The following is a 23,572-nucleotide window of genomic DNA, read 5'->3' as shown; positions in this document are numbered from 1 at the left end:
TCAGACCTAATTATACCCCAAAATTTAATTCAAATATTTAATCCCAAACCAATTTGAGACAATACATTATATCATTTTGAGGGCTATAATATCACTTTTATTAAAAACTTTCCAACTATACATATTATTTTTTCTTATAAAAATATAAAGAAAAATAAAGTCATTAAACAGAAAATAATATGATATTTACATAAATTTCAGAATAAAAAAAAGTGAATTTTAATACTTAACTAGTAAAAGAAATGCCAAAAGCTTTTGGCAAATATCTTCACCCATAAATTGTTTTAGAAATGAAGATTGAAGATGTTGATTGGGTTATCTTTTATTTGAAACAACAATAATCAATAATTAGTTGACATCTCCACATTTAATATACTATACCAAGATGATATCTTGTATTATGAATTTATTTTTATCAAAATTTATTAAAAAAATAATTTCAATGACAGAATTAAATAATTAAAAGGAAATTTATAGCACTCAAACAAAGGTTGTAAAATTAACCCAGAATAAAAATTTATTGTCAATGTTATAAACTTAACAATGTGTTATAAAAAGCTCAAACTTATACGACCGACCATGTTATATAGCAATGAGTGTTGGACATTGAAAGAGTCGTGTGTGTCTAAGATAAGAGTTATAGATATGAGAATGTTAAGGTGGATGAGTAGTCATACTAGATTAGATGAAGTCCGTAATGAGGTATTAGAGTAAAAGTAGGAGTGATACCAATTGAGAATAAGTTGAGAGAAGGAAGATTGATGTGATTTGATCATGTAAATCATAGACATATGAAGACTCCAGTTAAACAAGTAGAATACATGATGTTAGAGGATAGAAAGAAAAGAAGGAATAGACCTAAACTGACTTAAATAAGAGTAGTACAAAATGACCTATAAACATTATATATTTTCGAGAATTTAATCCAAAATCGTTTAGAATGGAGAAAGAGAATCCATATAGCTAATCCTAAATTATTGGGATAAAGACTTTGAGTTAAGTTGAGTAATAGAAAAATTAGTTGGTGTCTTCGTCACCAAATTCGTGCTCACACAATACTCAAGATAATAATATTATGAATCACATTTTCAATTATATTAATATAGTAATAAATCCCATCAAAGAAGCATCTTTTGTTTGAATAATTTATTACTTTACCATGTCACATACTATTTCAAGAAAAAATAATCCACCGTTTCACATTAAAATAAAAAAAATTAAATTGCTGCATTTATTTTATAAAAAATATTTTTAAAATATTTTTAATATTTAAAACATTAAAAAAATAATTAACGAATTTTTTTTAAATTAAGTTATTTAAAAAAATACTTCTTCTTTTAAAAAATAAATTTATTTTTTTATTTTTTAAATTTTAATAATCTTATTAAAATATAAAAATACTTATACATATATTACATAAATATATATCATTAATTTAAATATTACAATCAAATAATAAAAAATAATTTAAAAAAAATATTTTTCATATATAAATTATTTTTTCACTAAATAAATGAAACTTTAGAGTTAAAACCCCACGATTTTTATTATAGTTTCAGTATGATCTGAATTAAATTAATAATTTTGGTCTCTAAAATTAAGTGTCAGATAAATTTAATTTTAATTCAATTTGAATTTAATTAATTTAATAGTTATTTAAAAAAAATAAAGAAAAAAAATATTGATATGAATTTGACAGAATCAATCTGATTTCAGTCCAATTCAAAAAAAGTTAAAAAACAATTCGATTTTGATCTAAATTCACGGAAGTTTGATTCAAATCACTAGATCCGAATCGAACCGGGCCTGATTTTAAATGTGACCATTAAGCTTATTCATTTATAATATCTATTTTTATGCAAGCATCAATTTATTTTGAGGATCATAAAAGCCCAGCCCAAGAAACCCAGCCCGGCTAGTTCTGTAATGTTCAAGTGGCCTAAGAAAACTGCACATAGGCCCAGCCCATGTAAGTTTAAAAAAGCCCAAAAGTACTCTGATCAGTCGACTGGGTTTAGGCCTCACCACTAGTGGCAGTGTCCTCCACAGCCGATTAGGGGTTTTCAATTTTGAATTTCTGCTCATCACCTCCCAAAACCTCTGTTTTTCAGTTCCAGCCATGGCCACCGCACAAGGCAAGAGAAAGAAGCACAATAAAAACCAAACCCCAGAATCTCAATTCAACTACAATCTCAACTTTTACTCCAAATCCAAAGACCTTCGCTCCGCTGTCTCCCTCTATGATGCCGCTGTCTCCAACAACACCCGTCTTAGCCAGCACCATTTCAACACTCTTCTTTACCTCTGCTCTATCTCTCTCTCTGACCCATCAACGAAAGAGCTTGCTCTTCAATATGGGTTTCGCGTATTTGACCATATGGTTGCCAATGGTATTAAACCCAATGAAGCCTCGATCACTGCCGTTGCCAGACTTGCTGCAGCCAAAGGGGATGGCGATTATGCCTTTGATTTGGTTAAGAATATGGGTGCCTATAATGAATTGCCGCGGTTGAGGACATATGATCCGGTCTTGTTTTGTTTCTGTGACAAATTGGAGGCTGATAAAGCCTATGAGGTGGAGCTGCATATGGAAAGTATGGGAGTGAGTTTGGAAGAAATGGAGTTTGCGGCCTTGTTGAAGGTGAGTGCGGGGACTGGAAATGAGGAAAAGGCTTATGGGTATTTGCAGAAATTGAGGAAGACGGTTAGGTGTGTGAGGGACGAGACTGCAAAGATAATTGAGGATTGGTTTCAGAATTTTGAGTGTAATGGACTGGAATTGGACGTGCGTTTGGTGAAAGAGGCGGTTACGAGGAATGGAGGCGGGTGGCATGGGCTTGGGTGGATTGGGAAGGGGAGGTGGGTAGTGAGGAGAGGGAATGTGGATATGGGTGGAAAATGCTTTTGTTGCGGAGAACAGTTGGCTTGTATAGACATTGATGATACGGAGACTGAGACGTTTGCGGGTTCTGTTGCTGGTTTGGCTATGGAAAGGGAGGTTAAAGCTTATTTTAGTGAGTTTCAGGTATGTGATGTTGAAGCTGAAGATATGCAGAACAAAGTTTGAGGATTTGATGTTTTTGTGCTGATTGACTTGAGGCATTCATGTCGTTTTTCTATCTTCTAATTTTTGTTGATATTTTTCTTCTCTCCGTTCAATGCCTCCTACAATAGGATTGGCTGGACAAACATGCCAATTATGAATCAATTGTAGATGGAGCAAATGTTGGGCTCTATCAGCAAAACTTTGCAGAAGGCGGATTTAGTGTTTCTCAGGTTGTTCACTTTGAATTGATTAGTGTTTTTCTTTACATTTATATTTAGCCTGTTTCTTTTTTACATGATAATTGTGATTCATTGAACTGATGTTCTCAAAATTGTTATAGAGCAGCTTGATGCTGTTGTGAAAGAGCTGTATAGTCAGAGGGGGAACTGGCCTCTTATTATCTTGCATAATAAACGTGTTCGGGCGCTCCTGGAAAATCCTTCTCACAGAAAATTGATTCAAGAGTGGATACAAAAGGAAGTTCTTTATACAACACCTCATGGTTCCAATGATGATTGGTAGGAAGATCTGGGCCAACTATTGTGTGCGTTTGTCCTATCTGCAACTGAACAATACTTTTATTGTGCATAGTTTTCTTTTCACCTGATATTTTAAAATTATGCTAGTACTCTACAAATTACTGGGTGTATGTTTTATTTTATTTTATTTTATTTTTTTATTTTTTCATGCCATTGGAATGTTATTTTAGTAATAAGATGTTCATATTGATGAGTTTTTCCATAATTAAGGTATTGGCTATATGCTGCTGTAAAACTGAGGTGCTTGCTTGTTACTAATGATGAGATGCGAGATCATATTTTTGAACTTCTGGGAAGCAACTTCTTTCTCAGGTGGAAAGAGAGACATCAAGTATGTGCTATATCTGAATCTGATCTCATATGTGACTAGTGTTTCTCATTTTTGTGGTATTGTTTTGTTAATTATTTTTATCATTAATATTTATTTTTCTTCCACTCAATAAGATGAAATGGGTAATTGCAAACAAATTAGAATGCATCTGCTTTTACATTTTAAGCAGTCTATCTTAACTTTAGCTAAAGCTTTTTAACAAATGGAACATTTTTTTTGAGACATATTAGATGTACTAAATGTATGTTTTGCAAACACACCAACCAGATCATATTAAACCTTGAAATGATCCTGTGATGAATTTGGCTTTGCCTTCATACTGTATTATTCATAAAACATTTTGCTTTAGTAAGTCTATCATCAACAAATATAATTTTTTAAAGCATTGTATCTATATGAGCATTTTACTAATATTAGGCAGCACAGAAATCCCAAGTTTCACAAGTGTGCAATGAGTTTGAATCATTAGATAAACCCCTTTTTTAGTGTCTAAGCAACATATATGTAATATATTTGTATTAACATGTTTATGTATTGGTGAATAACAGAAAGAATGATTTGGTTTAGTTAATCTTTTCAGTGCTACTGTTCTCATTAAGTGATCAATTCTGTTTTGAAAATTGAGCATGTGGCTTTGCTGTGCTGCTTTAATATGCAATTAGCAATTTACAGAAGAAATATTGTTGCCCCTGGTCAAGCATCTCTCAAGATTATCCTTGCTTAAATTTTCAACTTTTCATTTTCATCTCTCTTTTGGATTCATGCTTTATCATGGCGCTATGGCAGTACTTTTATATTCTTCCAATAATTTTGGTTGACATAACCATTGATAGATTGAATTCCCTTATTTCTTATTTGCAGGTTCGATATACCTTTTTGAAAGGGAACCTAAAACTTCAAATGCCAGGACCATTTTCTGTAGTCATCCAGGTATATTTCCACTAGGGTCATTATTGTTTCCTTTTATGCAAGGTTATGAGATTTCCATTATAGTCATGTGGGGTATGGGCTTACTCAATTTAAAAGTTTTAATAGATGCGTTGCATTGCATGAGCACAATTCCATTTGGGATAACTCTTACATGCATAGTCTATTGTCCTTGTGTGCTTGCTACTTCTAAAATTATAATTTTGGTAATTTTCTTGTTAATTATACGTTGAAGTGATACATGCCAGTCATTATTTGACAGCATAGAACTTAAAAATTGGCTATTGGGGCAAGTTTCAGTTTAAGCATCATATTGATTTTCTTGATTGCTTATCAATTTCATGTTTAAAAAAAAAAGTGCAGAACAGTTGGATAATTCTCTTGATGCCTATGGTATTACAAATTGTTGAATATCTTAAGAGTGATGAAGAACATGCAATCGATGTTAAAGTTGTAGGGTTGGAGTATAATATGTATAGAGTCATCAATTTCTAATGGTTACTGAATCATGAATACAGAAGAATATATTTTTATAGCTTTTTACTCCTATATGAGATGGAAATGTTAACAAGGGTTATTGTTGTCTCTTTTTTTTTTTTTTAATATTATTTTAGTAATCTGAGAGTAAGAATCTGCGCTGTTTGGTGCATGATGTTGCTGATGCAAAACAAAAAAACTTTATATTGCTTGATCATATATTTGATTGCTTTTTATCTCGGTTTCAGGAGTCAGACAAAGGAGCATGGCATGTGCCTATATCAGGTGATGGAAATGAGGATTCTACACAGGGTTGGCTCTGCATTACCAGGCCAAGTGCTTGTGGTGCACTTGGCGAAGATGCAGTGAGCATGGAAACTTCTGAGAATGGTCATGGTGTTTGCAATGGTAGCAAGTTGTTGAGCCCTTGCAAACAAAAATGTATTACAAGTTGCAATAATGAACCTGAAAGCCAAGATTCTGACAATAAACCTGCAACTATGGCAGGTAAAAGGAAAGAAAGATCCCCATCTCCTTCCTAGTTGTATCTTCCTCGAACTTTATGTCATTTACAAAAGGTCTTTGAGCATCTCCTGTTGAACTTATTAAGTTCACAAGGAGAAAAATCAGTGTTTGAACTTCCAGGTTTCAAATTCAAAATCTTGGGCAGATGATGAGGAAGAGTCTTGTTGTGTAATACAAAGCACTAGGCTTTAAAGAGAGAGACAAAAAAAAAAAAAAAAAAAAAAAGAATTGTGGGGATTTTTTGCAATTGTCCCTTGAGCCACTTTTAATTCTATTATTGTAATGCGTGTAAATCAGGAAAAAATTTTACCTAAACCTAGTTTATCATGGTTCAAGGCACATTATGCATAGTGAAACTCATATATTAAATAATTGAGAATTACATATTTATATCTTGAATCCATAATAAACTATTAGTCTATGTATGTTTTTCCTGCAACTGAATATTTATCTCAATAATCAGTAAGGCCTTGTGTTGGGGACATGAACACCCTGTTTGGTTTTGTAGAATTCATTCTAAATGAATTCTTTAGGAGACATTGTCTGCAACTAAAATGGAGAAATTTTAAAATGCAATTTATTGAATAATTTAATTTTAATCATTAATTACTATGTGAATTTCACCATAATTAACTATCAGGGAGTATTTAACTCTTAAAGCACAATCTTAGAGAAGCAATACCAGTGATACAAATAGCTAAATTGAAGGGGGTTTAGGTGGCCTAGTATTCATTTCATTACGTATTTAACAAGACCTGGAATGTGAACACCCATCATGTAATCTTCCCAGTCAATCCCTGTGGGATCAAAGTTGAAGCCATCTGCTTCTTCAGGAACTTTCTCTTTTGCAGCTGCTCTCAACTTCTCTGAGTTCATGTCATCGAAGCTACAAAAAATTCATACAAATACTAAGTGATGTTGAGATTATATAAATATATTAATAAAAGTATAGAAAAGATTCAAGAAATACACTGCTTACATGCCCTCAAAGAACACATAAGGCTTATAAAGTTCTATCAATCTCATCACTAGTTTTATTTTCCTATCAAGAGTTGCATACGTGCCCTGATATTTCTGGAACACCATAGTGTTTGCAACTTGCAATGCCTGGGAAATATTATAAAGAGAAACAAACCCTTATTATCACGATGATGATCATGTGGGTAGAACACTTGAGAGATTATGATTGAAAAAATAATTAAGTTGCAACAGACCTTCAATGGCAGCTGAAAACAAATTGCCATGTACATATGGAAGCTGGCCATGGAGCAAAAGACGGTGCCTTTGGGAATCTTCACTGGCATTCCATCCTTGTTAATCCATGGATTTGCAGAGAAATAACGAAAGCTAAAATCATGAATATTTGATAATTTCACAGGGTTTCTCAATGAAGATCCTAAATGATAAATGGTTTCTGAAGATTGCTTCCTACGTGCAGCCATGGCTACGATAATACCATTCACCACCATATCAGCTGGTATCTGCATATTGATATTCACTACTTCTCTTTAAATATGTTTTTCATTTTTGGCAAACTCAACTTAAAAAAGCAGTAGAAGAAAAGAAAGATGAGCTCACCACATCTAGGTTTGATTGTGGATTAGAAACAAAGCATGTAACTTTCCCTTTGGCATAGCCCGCAATTACGCTATCAATGGTTCTGTTATTGAAAAATAGATATCATGAAATGAGAATTATTTGTTAATACTCTATGTTGATTAATGGGTATGATTAATATAAGTTTGATTTTATATAAGAACATGTTTAATTAGTAACTTTTTAAATCAAATATTTATATCGAGATTTATATATAATCTTTAAAAGATCGAACTTATATTAACTGATTAATTACCTTACACCTTCAATCCAACCGGGAAATGGTTCTTTATAGGTACTTGTGACCATGGTGGGACGTATAATAAGAAGGGACAAATCTTCTTTCAAATGCATTAGAAGCATCTCTCCCATTGCCTTTGTAAATACATAGGTGTTTGGCCACCCATACACCCTTGCCCTGTATATTAATTGATCAGTAATTAAGAAAACAAAATATGAATTAGACAAGAGAAAGCATATAGGACTAGTCATTAGTATAGTAAAGTGATGAGATTGTAGTCATAATTAAGGTTAATTAATTTGACTCCTTGATACCGTTCAATGCCGAAATCCTTCATGACTTCTGTAATTGCTTTATCTGAAGCATTTTCTGAAAGGAGTTCATTTAGTTTCTGTTGTATCAGTTTCTTTTCTTCTTCAATGTCTATTTTACTGGTTCCTTTCTTGGCTTTACCCATGCAAAATGGCTTTTCTAGTATAAGTCCTGTGTCTTCACCACATACATAAGCTGAAGAAAACAACCACCATTAATTAAATTTTGAAGCAACTAAGAGCATATTCGCAGTTTTGTATCTTTTCTCCAAGTTTTTCCATTTGGTATGCAGTTGTTTGAGTTGAGTGTATAAAGATAGCTTATCAGCTTGACTTAGTTCGACACGTCCATATTAAGTTTTTCACAAATTTTATTTATTAATAAAAAACTTATTCGACATTGTGGATCAAACTCTTTTTTAGAATAGAAATAGCTAAAAGGAGAAAGAAAAGAAGTTAATTACCAGTAGAGACATGGACAAGCATCTTAATTTTAAGACATTTCTTTGCAAAGTTCAAGGCATGCAAAGCTCCCAATGTATTTATGCCTAAGGAAATGTCATATCTTCATAACACCCCAAAGGAGAGGAAAAAAAAAAAACCTTTAATTAGTTTCTATAAAATTAATTTAGAATGGAAAACAAATTAAATAAATAAGTAGTATTATTCCTTGTTTAATTAATCACCTATCATCAAAGTTGGTTGTGGCAGCAAAATTAACCACCACATCAATTTCTCTCCACATCTCATTCCTCAAGTAGGAGTCTTTCACTCCTAAATCTTCATAAGAGATGTCACCAGCAACAGCAGTAACCTTTTCTGATACAAAGGAAGATAGGCTTTCACCATATTTCTCCCTTAGAACTTTAAACAGTTCCTTCCTTATGACCTGTGCATATATATCAATTCAATTATTCACATGAGTATTATATGGTATAATTACAGTGCTTAATTAAGTAATTTTGATGTATATATAATGATTTTGTTCTAACGGTGAGTTCCATAAATTCCACTATAATCAATAATTCTGATAAAATTGTTTTATATACATGCATGAAAAAAAATAAAATGAGAGAAATAAGTAAGTAATAAGCATACCTCCTTATTTAGGCGTTCCAAAGCAGAGTTAGCATCAGAAGCTCTTAAAAGAAGATAAAGCTTCTTAACCTTTGGTTGAACCCTTATTATCTTCTCCACAAAAACTGCACCCATATCAAAGAAAATTGTCATATAGTACTAAGAAAACAAAAATAAAAATCTCCCTCAGAGAGAGAGAGAGAGAGACTGAGAGATTCATGGGAAAGGTCATATACTCTTTGCTAGATACCCAGTTGCACCAGTGACCAAAATGGTCTTGTTCTCAAGAAACCCAAGTATGCTTTCCATCTCCATTAGCTAGAGAAGAAGATTTTCTACTCCTTTTTGTTGGTATATTAATTTGTGAAATGAGAAGCACTTCCTTTCGTGTGTGTGTGTGTTAGTACGTATATATAGAGAAAGAGAGAGAGCAAGAGGAAAGAGAGAGAGAGAGAGAGAGAGAGAGAGCTATGCAAATGACAAGTACTCTAAGTTGTAGCCATGACAGCTTACCAACCAAAATCCCAAGAGCACGCACTGTAGGAATGATGAGATAATATGTATTTAATATTCTTCCTAACGTGTAAATCTTGTATTGGAGATTCAGCATGCAATTAATCCGACATCAATATTCGATTTAAACAAGTCCACGTTTCCTATTTATTATTTATAGATTAATTTAGCTAATCAACTTTGCCAACCAGCTAGCATTGTTTGCCATTGATCAACGTCACCAGTGACCCCTAACAATTTACCTTTGTTGGTCACCAACAAATACATATGCACATGCTATCCATGGTGATTTCAGTTTCCAAGAATCCAGTCTCATGGCCAGTTTTGAATTAACCCAAAAAAAAAAAAAAAAACCGCAAATTGAAAGGAAAAAAATTGCTGCTTTTGAGCTATTAAATCTCAATTATAATAAAAAAAAATAAATGTGTAATGGATTAAAATGTCTAAACGTTTATGTGAATTTATGATTATAATCAATTCTTTAAAATGTCTAAAGGTAACTTTTCTTCATACAATTTACTAGTGGTGGTCACAGTTTAGTTTGGAATTGGAATCGAATCAAAACTGGACTAGTTAAATTTGGATCGAAATCGGTTAAAATCGAAATCGTTATTAAACCGAATTGAAATCATTCCTCCATGGTTTGATTCAGATTCAAGATATTATAAAATCGTTGAATAATCGGTTTGATTCGAATTAAAATCAACGGTTTAATTCGAATCGAACCAGCGATTCGATTAAAACGTGTACAGTACACACTGCAGCAGTGTAGGTGCAGCACTGCAGCAAGCTGTCCACCTACTCTGCGCAGGCCCAGCACGTCTCCACAGCAGCCTATCCCTGCAAATGTCCATTCAAATGTCATTTCATTGTTTTTTTAATTTCTAATCATTTATTAAATTTCAAAATTAATTGTTTTTATTTTTTTAATCTCAAACGGTAGAGATATTTACTGTTATAATTTTTTTTTATTTTAATTGTAAAATTACTCTTTAGTCCCTAATAACAATAAAAAAAATAGTTACTTTTTGGAGATAATTTTAGAAATAAAAAATTTATAAAAACTCTATAAATACCTCAATTCATCCACTTAATTTATTCACACAATTCTTAAATTCTCTCAAATCTCTCAAATTCTCTACACAATTATTCTCAAATCTCTCTTTAATTCTCAATATTCTCTAAATTTTTACACTTTATTTTTTTTTACACTCACAAAAATTTCTTATATCCCATTATTTTATTCAATAACTCTATTATTATTTTTTTATACTATCATTAAAATTTAATATTTTCTTTATTACTCTATTTTTTTATATACTCATAAAAATTTCCACTATCTCTAATTTTTAATTTAAAATTTTACACTATTTTTTTTGTTTGCAAATTTCTAATTTTTTTTGTTATCTTCTACACTTCTTTTTGCAAATTTCTAGTACCTTCTATTTTTTGTTATCTCTACACTATTTTTTTTTTCAAATTTTATCATAGTATCATACCTTTTTTTTTTTTTTGAGAAAATGGCAAGTAGTGAATTTGGAAGTTCATCAAGTAGCAAGAGGAAAAGTAAGGTTGGTGAATCAACATACCAAAATTCAAATGAGCTTACTGCAGTTGATTTAGACAACATAATGGAGCAAATTGGGGATGATGATAATGATATTGAAGTTCAAGAGTTATTCCACCACACTCAAGAAAGCCAAAATCAACAAGCTGAGAAAGATGAAGCAAAAAAAGCACTCACGTCCGATTTTTTCAAAGTCCACTTTACAAAAAAACGAAGATCTGAAAATACATTTGATGTAATTTGCAATTACTGTGGCCAAGTCTACAAGTTCAAAATGGGAGGTGGATGTGGCACATTCAATAGGCATTTGGAGCAAAAGCATCCGACCAAAATTGGGTATGATAAGTCTCAAACTCAAATATCTGGGTACACAAATTCTAAATCTCAATCTTTATTTCAATATTCTGATAAAAAAAATAAAGAAGAATTAGCAAAAATGATTTGTGTTGAGCATTTATCATCTAATTTTGGTGAAAAACTTGGTTTTATTAATTATTGTCAAAATGCATTAAATCCTAATGCAAAACGTATTCTTAGAAATACTTTGAAACGAAATGTTTTTTCTTTATTTAAAAAAGGAAAAAAAGAATTACAAGAAATTTTTTTAAATATGAGTGTACAACTTTCTATTTGTAGTGATATTTGGAGTGATCATTGGCAAATGCATTCATATATGGGCATAACATGTCATTGGATTAGTGATGATTGGATCATGCAAAAAATAATAATTGTATTTTGTGTTTTTGATGAGAGACATACTGCTGATAATATTTATAGGATGATTAAAAATATTTTAGAAGAATATAGATTAGTTTATAAAATTTTTTCAATTGATTTTGATAATACTGCTGCAAATTCTGCATCAATTAATGACCTTAAAAAAATTTGCCAACCCAATTTTGGGGGCAAATTTTTTCATATTAGGTGTGCATGTCATGTAGTAAATTTGTGTGTGCAAGATGGTTTAAGAACCCTAGATGAATTTATTTCTCCCATCAAAAAAGCAATTTCATTTTTATGGGGACATCCCCAAATTATGAAAGAATAGGCTAAATTTTGTAAAATAAATAATAAAAGACCAAAAAGATTTCCAAGAGATGTTCTCACTCGTTGGAATTCAACATATGAATTACTAAACGAGTCATTTGGATATAGAAATTTATTGTGCACATTTATTAGCAATAATGTGCCACAAGTTCAACTATATCCATAAAATTGGGACATTTGTACAAAAATTTTGGATATTTTAAAAGTTTTTAATGATGCTACATATACATTGAGTGGTGTTTATTATCCTACATCTTATTTATTTATGATTGAATGTCTTAATATTATTGGTGCATTGCAAGACCATGAAAATGATGTTCATTTAAAAGATTGCATTTCTAACATGAAAAAAAAAATGGTTGAATTATTTCAAAAATATTCCTCCACTTTATCTTGTTGCTTATGTTTTTGATTCTAGATGTAAATTAGATGGTTTAAATGATTATTTGTTTCTTTATTATTCATGTTTAAATCTTGATGATGAGATTGATTTTGATATTCATGCAATAATTGTTGAAATTAGAAAATTAATTTTTGATTTATATAGTGAATTTTGTTCTTCTAGTCAACAATTAGTTTCTCAATCTCAGCCTTCTAGTCAAGTTCATAATGAGCCAACCTCTAGAATAAGCATGGGTGATCGTGCCTTATTACAAAGGCAAAAAAGGCCTAGAGGATCCATTGGTAATAATTCTGAATTTGATATTTATTTAACCACTATTTTCGAGTTTGGTGATAGTAGTGCAGGTAAAGAATTTCCAGTACTTGATTGGTGGCGTCGACATACAAATACTTTTCCCACCCTTGCACTAATTGCTAAACAAATTTTAGCAGCACCAGTCTCCACAGTTGCAGTTGAATAAGCTTTTAGTGCAGGGGGTAGTATATTAGATGAGACACGATCTAATATGGTTCCTGAATTATTAGAAGCTCAAATATGTTTAGATGATTGGATTAAGGCAACCTCAAGGCAACAAGAGATCACACGTGAAGGAAATGAAGATTTATATGACATAGGAACCGATGGAACAACAACGGAATCGAGCGGTTGTGGAAGTGATTAGGGTAAGGGGGTTATCTAACTCTAAATAGAAGGTAAGAGAACTACGTGGGCTTTGATTTCTCTAAACCCCAAGAGGATACGTAGGCAACTTAATTTCTACAAAATTAAGTTCAAGCCCTTCTTCCTTTTTTTTTTTTTAACTAATTAATTTAATCTCTTTGCATTTCTATAATTTTTTTAAATTAACTCTACACATTTCTTATTAATTTTTATTACAAATACAAATAATATCATTTTCTTCTTTTCTTTTTTTTTTTTGAAATATTTATTTTACCAAATTTTTTTCTCCAATTTTTTGATCAAACCGTTCTAAACCATCCCCGAACAGCCCTAAACCGCCTCTTGAACAGCTCCAAACCGCCCAACTCAAAACCACCTATTAAACTATTTTAAACCGGGGCTCGAACCGAAATCGGCGGTTCACGAACCGCATTTCAAACCGTCTCTTAGCGGTTCGGTTCAGGTTCAATATTTCTCTGAACCTAAACCGACAGTTCAAGAACCGTAACTGGCGGTTCTTGAACTGTGGCCACCCCTACAATTTACGATTGATACTTGTTAGAAATGAGTCATATGAAATTATGTGCTATTTAATTTTCGATTATATTCATATAATTCATATATGATTAAGCTATGATCACACACAAATAAAATTCAATTGAATTCCTACTAGCCGTGGTTAAAGATCAACACCTAATAGAAATTAGTCATATCAAATTTGTGCTATTTAATTTTTAATTATGTTATTCATATAATTCATATGTGATTAAGACATTATCATTCACAAATAAAATTCAATTGAATCCCCATTATCTGTGGTTGAACACATGTTAGAAATTGATCTATATATGGACCATATCACATTAATCTATATATGGACCATATATATATATATATATATATATATATATATATATATATATATATATATATATATATATTTGGATGTTATTTGATATAAAATTCAATTTATATATTTGGATATAAATTATATTAGATTAAATGGTTCATAAAATATGTGGGCATTATATCAATTAACGTAATATTTTTTATTTCTATGTTTAGACTTTTTTTTTTATATTGAAATGTGCTAAATAAAAAAAATAATTTAAATTGGATGCATGACATTTTGTGAATATCAAGAATAAGGGTAAATATTAATCCTTTTCAATAAATTAACGTGTTATATACATATATGGTTCTTAGGGCTTTGGGTAGAAACAAGGCTTATCCACATTATGTTGTGTGGAATTACTCATATAACTTCATTAAAATAATTTTTTACCTCATTAAAATTTTTAAAATATCATTATACTTAATAAATTTAAGCTTATTGTTATGACAATTATAATACTTATTGTAAAATAATTAGTATTTAAATTAATGATTATTGCATTTATTGTTTTCACAATTAAAAATTTAGTGTATCTATTAATTTGTTTGCTCATGAAATTGATATTAATATTTCCTATTGCAACCGCAAGTGTTGAAAATGTATTTTCTACATTGAGCGATTGTTGAGTGATTTTTTAATTGCATATATTAAAATATATTTTGGATAGCATTGATAAATGAGGCTATCGAGTAGCACTTTTAAAAAATTAAAACTCCTCCAGGACAATTATAAATTTAAGATTACAGCGAAAATTTATTATTTTAAAAAATTATTTTATTTTTACTCCATTGTTATTACATATTGAAAATTTACATATAATATTATATATTTTTTAATAAATAATTTATAATTGTATGCAATATTTTTCTTTTTTCCTTAAATTGAGTAAAATAAAATTTTTTGAACGCACTTACTCAATTCTCTAGCCTGTTGTGTTTTGCTTTAGTCACAAGTTTATCAACTACTTTTAGCACCTATTTGAGCTACATATCATTATTTTTATTTTTACTTCTAATAATGATTATAAAAGCTTAGGAAAGATGTCTCAAATTGAAGAAGAAACAAAAGATTATATACATGGGAAATTGCTATAGTCAAGGAGAAATCATCTTAAAGCAGGCAAAATCTGGGAAATTCATTGTTGTCGAGAAAAAGTGGTGCTGAAATGTATGATACAGCCCATTTCTGTTTACTTGATAATTTGAGATCTTCATAGATTTCTTATAAATATGCATATGATGGCTTGGTGTGTGTGTGTGTATATATATATATATATATATATATATATATATATATATATATATATATATATGTTACAAGTCACCACTCTTCTTTCAAAGTCTAAGGACACCACAACAAGAAATTTTTTTAAATCTTTAACTTGTGTATAATTTATGTTCAAGCTAGTAACTCTTCAAATAATACTAATAAATTCCCAATAAACTGAATTCAATTGGTAAGAGGGATTTCTTCTTTATCAATTAAGATTTGATTACAAAATTATTTCTCTTAAATATATTAGGTCAATATGTGAGAGTGCACTCTTAAAATCGTCTTCAAAAAAAAAAAAACTTAATTTTGGTGTATGTATATTACCTGTTTTGGCCCTCATTCTAATAATTAACTTGTTACGACCCAATTTCACGGGCTAGACAGGCATTAGGACTTGGCTGCTAATCTCTAACCCATCCATGAAGCCTATATTTTGAGCTCAATTTCAAGAATTCAATCGGACAGAGTCCGGCCATAGCATGGACCATCCAACGGAGAGTTCTTAACTCACCCGACCTGTAATCTCAAAATAAAATCATTTGGGGAGCTCATCTCACCCTTACAATCATCCACAAATCAATATAAAATCAAATGCGAGCTCAACTCTCTCATCCAACAGGTCATCCATCCACACATTTACACATACATAGATAAATAAGTTTACAACCCCAAAATAATTAATCTTACAGTCTCAAGCTAAATAAAATGGTTCTACACATGTGGAGATCTAGATTTCAAATTTAACAATACAAGATACTGAAATAACAGCTAGTAGACCCACGAGGTAGGAAACAGGTTAAACACAAGAATAAGTTCTCTTGTAACCTGAAAAAATAGGGTGAACAGGAGTGAGTGTTCAACTCATAAAGCAAGTTATTGATTTTACTTATAATTTCTATAACTATCTATGTCTAGTGCATCCTAAGAATGAAATGCATCTTCTTCACATATTTCAAACAAAGCAAGTCATAATCACATCAAAGTCAATTTGGAGCACTTACATACCCGTGTGTCACATCCACACTCACACATCTATGTATGAGAGCTGATTCCCTATACAGCTCTCTTAGTTTTAACCTCTGCCAGAGAGATCAACACAAAAACAAACTTTTTCTTAATATCCAAATGCAGGGGCTAGCAAGATCAACTCAAAGCCGTGCCTACCCCGACTTATCCATAAAAAGGATCGGGTTCCAGTGAGTCAAGCTTTAGCCGCGTCTACCTGTCCTACCCATATCCATATACACATCACATACACACCCACTCACCCACACAGCTTCAGATCGCCATAAGACAGCAATCACAGTAATATCATCAAGAACAAATGCAATATAAAGCGTGCCTAATATTTACTACATACATATATGTATAAGTGATGCATAAACATGCTTTGAATATAATAATATTGAAATTATAAATAAAATCAATATCTATTCACAAATTAACTGAAAGTCACTGCAGCGGCTGGACGGAGGAAAAAGGTTGACCCAGCTCACTTAAACATTATATCAAAAATTTTATTAATATTTACATAAAACAAAATTTTAAATAATCAAGGGACAATCTTAAGTTTTGCCGAAAATCCGGTAGAATTTTCCTTATACCTAGGACCTACCTAACCTGCAAAAAGATCTAAATAACATTTTTAAATCTCAAATTCCCACAACTACATCTCATCAATATTATATGGTCCCTCCTGGACCATTCAAAACAGTAAAAAATCATATAGTTACACATAAAATAATTATTTAAAAATTTAGGGTGTTACATTCTTCCCCCTTTTTAAAAAAATTCGTCCTCGAATTTTACACGAGGTAGAATAATGACATAAAGTTACATATCAAATAAATATGGGTACTTACTGTGCATATCTCACTCTGACTCCCAAGTGAATCCTCCACAGGACTTTAGCCATAGGGACCTACATAATTTTTCTACCTGCTGAAAGCTATCTTTAAACATTCCCTGATCAAAGGAACCATCTCCGAAGTTTACTGCACTAGATCTAAATCATGTACTCTCACCTCTCCAACTTCTGTCCAATACAGAGGAGATCTATACTTCTTATCATATAATGTTTCATGAAGCGTCCTTCTGAAATAACTACCTTTGCATGCACTTTATAAAAAATCATTGCTGATCCTATTTGGCTATTGAAGCGTTAGCAAGACTTTTTCCCTTGACAAAAGCACCTGTATTTATTAGTTCTGTGATATTATGAGCTTCTAGTCTACTTTTTACTATGAGGTCATTGTACCAACTCCTGCCTGTCTTATGTAACCAGCTACGTAGAACTCCATCCATCTCCTTTGCCTCAAATTTAAATCTCTCTGTTAAAAAAATATACTTTAAGCTTTTATGGTCAGTGTATATTTTGTACATTTCACCATATAGGTAATGCCTCTAGATTTTTAGTACAAAGACTATAGCCTCCATTTCCATACCATGAGTGGGGTAGTTCTGCTCGTGCTTCTTTAACTGTCTTGAAGCATAAACCACTACTTTACTATGCTACATTAAGACACACTCCAACCCAACTCTAGAAGCATCACAATACACTTATACCCTTCTCCATTCACTAGCAAAGTCAACACAGGAGTTGTAGTTAAACAGTCCTTAAGCTTCTAGAAGCTTTCCTCACATTCATCTGACCAGAAGAACGGGACATTCTTTCGAGTCAACCGTGTTAGAGGAGCTATTATTCTGGAGAAATTCTGCACAAAACGCTTGTAGTAACCTGCTAGGCCTAGGAAAGTTTGCACTTAGGTGACTATAGTAAGCCTAAGCCAATCAGTTACTGCTTCAATTTTCTTAGGGTCCACTCGAATACATTTACTAAAGACCACATGTCCTAAGAATGAGATGCTCTCCAGCCAGAACTCACACTTTGAAAATTTTGCATACAGCTGATGCTCCCTCAATGTCTGTAACACCATCCTCAGATGCTATACATGCGCTTCCTCAATTCGAAAATACACCAAAATATCATCTATGAATATAATGACAAAGAGATCTGGGAATGGCCTCAACACCCTGTTCATTAAGTCCATAAAGGTCGCTGGTGCATTAGTGAGTCCAAAAGACATCACCAGGAACTCATAATAATCATACCTAGTCTTGAACGTTGTCTTTAGCACATCCTCACTTCTAATCCTCAATAAGTGATAAACTGACAGCAAGTCTATTTTTGAAAAGCTTACTCCTTATAACTGATCAAACAAGTCATCAATTCGAGGAAGTGGATACTTGTTCTTAGCAGTCACTTTGTTCAACTGTCTATAATCAATATACAACAAAGTTCCATCCTTCTTCTTCACAAATAGAATAGGAGCACCCTAAGGTGAAGTGCTTGGCTGGATGAAACCCTTATCCAGTAGCTCTTGTAATTGCTCCTTTAGTTCCTTTAGCTTTGTTGGTGCCATCCTGTAAGGTGGCATAGAAATGGGATTTGTACTTGGCATAATATTTATGCAGAACTCTATTTCCCTATCCGGTGATAATTCTGAAAGCTCCTCAGGAAACACATTTACAAATTCTTTGACAACAGGTACATTCCCCACATCAGTACCTTCCCCACATCAGTACCTTCAACAATGTGTCCCTCACTAGTGCCAGATATCCCTGACATCCATGCCTCAATATCTTTCTGGCACTAAAGGTTGACACTAAGTTGTATGGAGCTACACTCTATCACCATCAAAGCTAAACTCTTCCACTTTAGAAATATAGAAATACACCTTTTTATTATTTTTTAATCTTAACTCTATGATTGGTTTTCACTAGCACATCCACCATATAGTATCATACTATAGTACTAACCTACTACTCATTTTATGAAACACAGGCCATTCACCATGGATGATTCTTCCTGTTCCTCATTCCTAACATGACCATCAAAATATTATCGTCCGCTACTATCCTTTGTAAGGAATTACCCTTCATGGTTAGATAGGTATCTTTGAACCTATAAGTTCCACCTAAACTGCTATAGTAGTGAGAAATGTGTGTTGTATCACAATCTTAGACAAGATACTTTATATATTCATTCTTCTTAATGTAGCCACATCTATTGCCTACAGTTTTTTAGACTTTAACCTCAAATCTACCCATTAGCAACAATTTCATCGATTGAAACTCATCTACTAATAATACTTCCTCCAACTTATAGTTTAGAAGGGTTGCAAGCCCTGGTAACTAACTTGATTTATTTCCTGTCACTACCTTACTTGTCCTTTCATCCTTGATCTTAAGTATGCACTCACCATCATTTCCTTCTCGAGAAATTGTATGTAAACTGGTGCCTACCAAATTCTTAAATACTGGGTTACCTCAACATAATTTTCCTTGCTTATGTAGTCTTCTAGAGCCAAAAGCACGAGCTAAAAGAGAAAGAGAAATCTCCTCCTACAGTCATCAACACATTGTTATCTGTAGAATAATGTTTAACCCATGTCTCTTAGTTTTCTTCTTGAAATTTCATCATCTCTTTCTATAAGATATCAGTTGCAACAATCCTTCTATTGTACCATCGATTTGTCTGACATATCATCTTAAGATTTACTATATTTACTTATACTCCATTCTTACCTTTTATGCCTACCCTCGTTCTTTTGCATCCCTACATCTTACTGTATTCTAGAAGATACCTCTCACTAACAGACTCTTCCAGAATTGATCCTAATCATACTTACTGTCATAACTCTTATCCTTGTACTTCTCAGTGACTCGTAATTACCACTCATACATATCTCTTCCTGCTCTATCTCCTACTGTCGTTTTGTCACTTATTTCTATTCATGTTTCCTTATAAAGTGACTCTATTGGTCATACTGAAAATGCTAACCTAACCCTTGATCGCATACCCCATAACTGCTATCTCACCATTTCTACTCAGGACCTAAGCCTATGTGCCATTTTCCACCATCCTTTTTGTTTGTCATGCCTATTTGAAGCATTAGGTTTACTTTTATTTAACTTACTACTTATCAATTCACTCCTTTGCCTAATAGGACAGTCCAAGACACCATTGCACATCCTATAACCATTGCTTGCTCTGGTTGCATTCCTCAACTAACTTTCCTCACACTATTAAAAGTTTAAATGGATCTTATCCCAATGCTACCTACTCCATCTTGGGAATAGGAATAGACAGAGTTTGATCCATATCCTGTAATTCTGAACTCTATGTTTTGGCTCCTAACACTGCCCAAACTATGACCTGCTCTAAGTCTTACACTTCTAGATCCTATATCTTGACAACTATTTTCACTCATGTAATCTCATTCTGAGCTTTCTAATATTGCTTTTCAGTTTATCCTATTTACCTTGCCCAAGATGGCACTTTATGTACTTTATATCTCACTTTGATCTTTCTAATCTTATCCTATTCTTAGCTATTTGATTTGCTCTTTAATTCATCTCTTTTATCTTACCCAAAATAGAATCTTGATTACTTTATTGAGAAATAACACATAATCTAGAAACAAAGAATTATAGAAGAAGATGAAACAGGAACCTATACTCTGCATGTGACCTCTTAATAAGACCCCTTTTTAAATCCCTAGACATGCACTTCACGTGAATCTGGAGCCTAAGCTCTGATACCATTATTGTCATGACTTAATTCCACGGGCTGAATCGGCACTAGGACTTGGATCAGTATAAGGCCCCCGAAGCCCGTAGTAAGCCTAACTAATCTCTAACCCATCCATGAAGCCCATATTTTGAGCCCAATTTTAAGAATTCAATTGAATAGAGTCTGACCATAACATGGACCATCCAACGGGGAGTTCTTAACTCACCTGACTTGTAATATCAAAATAAAATCATTTGGGAAGCTCAGCTCACCCTTACAATCATCCGCAAATCAATATAAAATCAAATGGGAGCTCAACTCTCTCATCCAACAGGTCATCCATCCACACATTTACACATATATAGATTAATAAGTTTATAACCCCAAAATAAGTAATCTTATAGTCCCAAGCTAAATAAAATGGTTCTACACATGCAGAGATCTAGATTTCAAATTTAACAATACAAGATATGAAAATAATAGCTAGTAGACTTATAAGGTAGGAAGCAGGTTAAACACAATAATAAACTCTCCTGTAACCTAGAAAAATAGGGTGAACAAGAGTGAGCGTTTGACTCATAGAGTAAGATATTGATTTTACTTACAATTTCTATAATTATCTATGTCTAGTGCATCTTAAGAGTGAAATGCATCATCTTCACATATTTCAAACAAAGCAAGTTATAATCACATCAAAGGCAATCTGAAGCACTCACACACCCGTGTGTCACATCCACACTCACACATATATATGTGGGAGCTGATCTCCTATATAACTCTCTTAGTTTCAACCTCTACCAGTGAGATCAACTCAAAGCTGAACTTTTTCTTAATATCCAAATGCGGGGGCTAGTGAGATCAACTCAAAGCCGTGCCTATCCCGACTTATCCATAATAAGGATTGAGCCCCAGTGAGTCAAGCTCCAGCTGCGTCTACCCGTCCTACCCATGTCCATATACACACCACATACACACCCATTCACACACACAATTCCATATCGCCATAAGACAACAATCACAGCAATATCATGAAGAATAAATGTAATATAAAGCGTGCCTAATATTTACTACATACATATATGTATAAGTGATGCATGAACATGCTTTGAATATAATAATATTGAAATTATAAATAAAATCAGTATCTACTCACAAATTAACAGAAAGTCACTACGGTAGCTGGGCGGAGGAAGAAGGCTGACTTAGCTTACCTAAATATTATATCAAAAATTTTATCAATATTTCCTTAAAACAAAATTTTAAAGAATCAAGGGATAATCTTAAGTTTTGCTGAAAATTTAGCAGAATTTTCTCTATACTTAGGACCTACCCAACTTACAAAAAGATTTAAATAACACTTCTAAATCTCAAATTCCCACAACCACATCTTATCAACATCATATGGCCCCTCCAAAATAGTAAAAAATCATATAGTTACACATAAAATAATAATTTAAAAATTTGGGATGTTACAATAACTTTTTATAATTTTTATTCGATTCACCAATAATTATTTTAGATTTTTCTGACCTAAACTCAGTTCACCATTTATCCAAGGTATAAAATGTATAATAGAACTTACTTATTAGACATAATCCCATATATTTATGCCTTAATTTGCATAAATTTTAATTTCTTTTTTCTATAATATTTAATTTGCATTCATATACCATTCTTGTGAAAAAAAAAACCTACAAATCAAAATAATAAGACAAAATTTAATGCGATTTGATGTGAATTTACTTTATGCTAAATTTATTAATAAAAAATTTTATAATTATTAATTATTTTTCTTTCTCATAAATTATTCATAACAGTACCTCTTCATATATCACACTTGCATGCCTGGCTCAAGCCCATATACTTTGCTATTTAAAATTTTGAATGCTTAAACAAAAATTTGATGGTCTACCCACTTAGAAAAATTATACTATAAAATATAATAATTTTATTGCAACCATTGTAATTATTATAAAAACTTAAAACTTCTTAATTAATTGAACTTTAAATTCTATTTATATTTAAATTCCAGCACATTTTTAGAATTTATCAATATATTTTCTTAGCTTTAATAATTTAAATATAATTAACTTCATAAAAATTCATATAATCTTTTAAAAAAATTCAAAAATATTAAATATAAGTTTACCAATTCTTATTTTAAGATTTTTAAAGGAAATTTTTGACAACATTTTCTTTTAACACTTTCTTAGATACTCTCTTATTAATAATTGGTCTATATTCTCTCTTACATGTAAAATTGTTAATTTAAAGTTTCATTAAATTAAAAGAAAAATTTCCTAAAGAAAGTGTTGATAAAATTTTTCTTCACATTTATATGCACTTTCATGCATGTTAAATGTATCATTATTTATTGATAATAAAAATTTTGAAAAATAATGAATTTTAATTTATTGATATTAGAATATTTTTAAGTCTGAAATTTTGAGTTCGAATTTCAATTTTAATCAAAATTAAATAAATAAAAAGAGACTAAGTGACTAAAAAAATTCAAACCTTTGTAAGCTTTTTCATTTTTTGTCATTTTTTTTTTAAATTTTATCAATTTA

The 23,572-nt window shown here is 31.7% G+C and overlaps 2 protein-coding genes across 3 annotated transcripts; one reads left to right on the top strand and one right to left on the bottom strand.

Annotated features, from left to right (window-relative positions):
* The first annotated feature begins 2,033 nt into the window (after positions 1 to 2,033).
* LOC110644358 (proteinaceous RNase P 2) lies at positions 2,034 to 6,235 on the top strand. The gene is made up of 6 exons (XM_021797079.2): positions 2,034 to 3,025; positions 3,175 to 3,276; positions 3,392 to 3,564; positions 3,796 to 3,916; positions 4,778 to 4,846; positions 5,569 to 6,235. Exons 1-6 carry the CDS (start codon positions 2,120 to 2,122, stop codon positions 5,860 to 5,862), a joined length of 1,665 nt encoding a protein of 554 aa, XP_021652771.1. The 5' UTR covers positions 2,034 to 2,119; the 3' UTR covers positions 5,863 to 6,235.
* A 173-nt stretch (positions 6,236 to 6,408) lies between these two features.
* LOC110644356 (alcohol-forming fatty acyl-CoA reductase) lies at positions 6,409 to 9,469 on the bottom strand. 2 transcript variants are annotated; one of them, XM_058148132.1, is made up of 10 exons: positions 9,307 to 9,469; positions 9,092 to 9,195; positions 8,680 to 8,882; positions 8,458 to 8,558; positions 7,967 to 8,189; positions 7,698 to 7,859; positions 7,424 to 7,505; positions 7,060 to 7,326; positions 6,825 to 6,952; positions 6,409 to 6,731 (listed from the first exon to the last, which is right to left on the bottom strand). In XM_058148132.1, exons 1-10 carry the CDS (start codon positions 9,383 to 9,385, stop codon positions 6,575 to 6,577), a joined length of 1,506 nt encoding a protein of 501 aa, XP_058004115.1. In that variant the 5' UTR covers positions 9,386 to 9,469; the 3' UTR covers positions 6,409 to 6,574. The 2 variants fall into 2 exon arrangements, with proteins under 2 accessions (XP_058004115.1, XP_058004116.1); XM_058148133.1 differs by having other exon boundaries at positions 7,997 to 8,189; positions 9,307 to 9,466.
* Between the last annotated feature and the right edge of the window lie 14,103 nt (positions 9,470 to 23,572).

Source organism: Hevea brasiliensis, chromosome 6, assembly GCF_030052815.1.
Source record: "Hevea brasiliensis isolate MT/VB/25A 57/8 chromosome 6, ASM3005281v1, whole genome shotgun sequence".
NCBI lineage: Eukaryota > Viridiplantae > Streptophyta > Magnoliopsida > Malpighiales > Euphorbiaceae > Hevea > Hevea brasiliensis.
This window is presented reverse-complemented; position numbering and strand designations above follow the sequence as displayed.

Bases quoted from the DNA above. Each gene is read 5' to 3' on its own strand.
- LOC110644358 (XM_021797079.2), top strand. From the start codon at position 2,120: ATGGCCACCGCACAAGGCAAGAGAAAGAAGCACAATAAAAACCAAACC. The intron at 3,277-3,391 runs GTTGTTCACTTT...GTTATAGAGCAG, and splicing joins GCGGATTTAGTGTTTCTCAG to CTTGATGCTGTTGTGAAAGA. The intron at 4,847-5,568 runs GTATATTTCCAC...TCTCGGTTTCAG, and splicing joins CATTTTCTGTAGTCATCCAG to GAGTCAGACAAAGGAGCATG.
- LOC110644356 (XM_058148132.1), bottom strand. From the start codon at position 9,385: ATGGAGATGGAAAGCATACTTGGGTTTCTTGAGAACAAGACCATTTTG. The intron at 8,190-8,457 runs GTAATTAACTTC...TGTTTTCTTCAG, and splicing joins GCTTGTCCATGTCTCTACTG to CTTATGTATGTGGTGAAGAC. The intron at 7,860-7,966 runs TTATGACTACAA...ATTAATATACAG, and splicing joins GTCAAATTAATTAACCTTAA to GGCAAGGGTGTATGGGTGGC.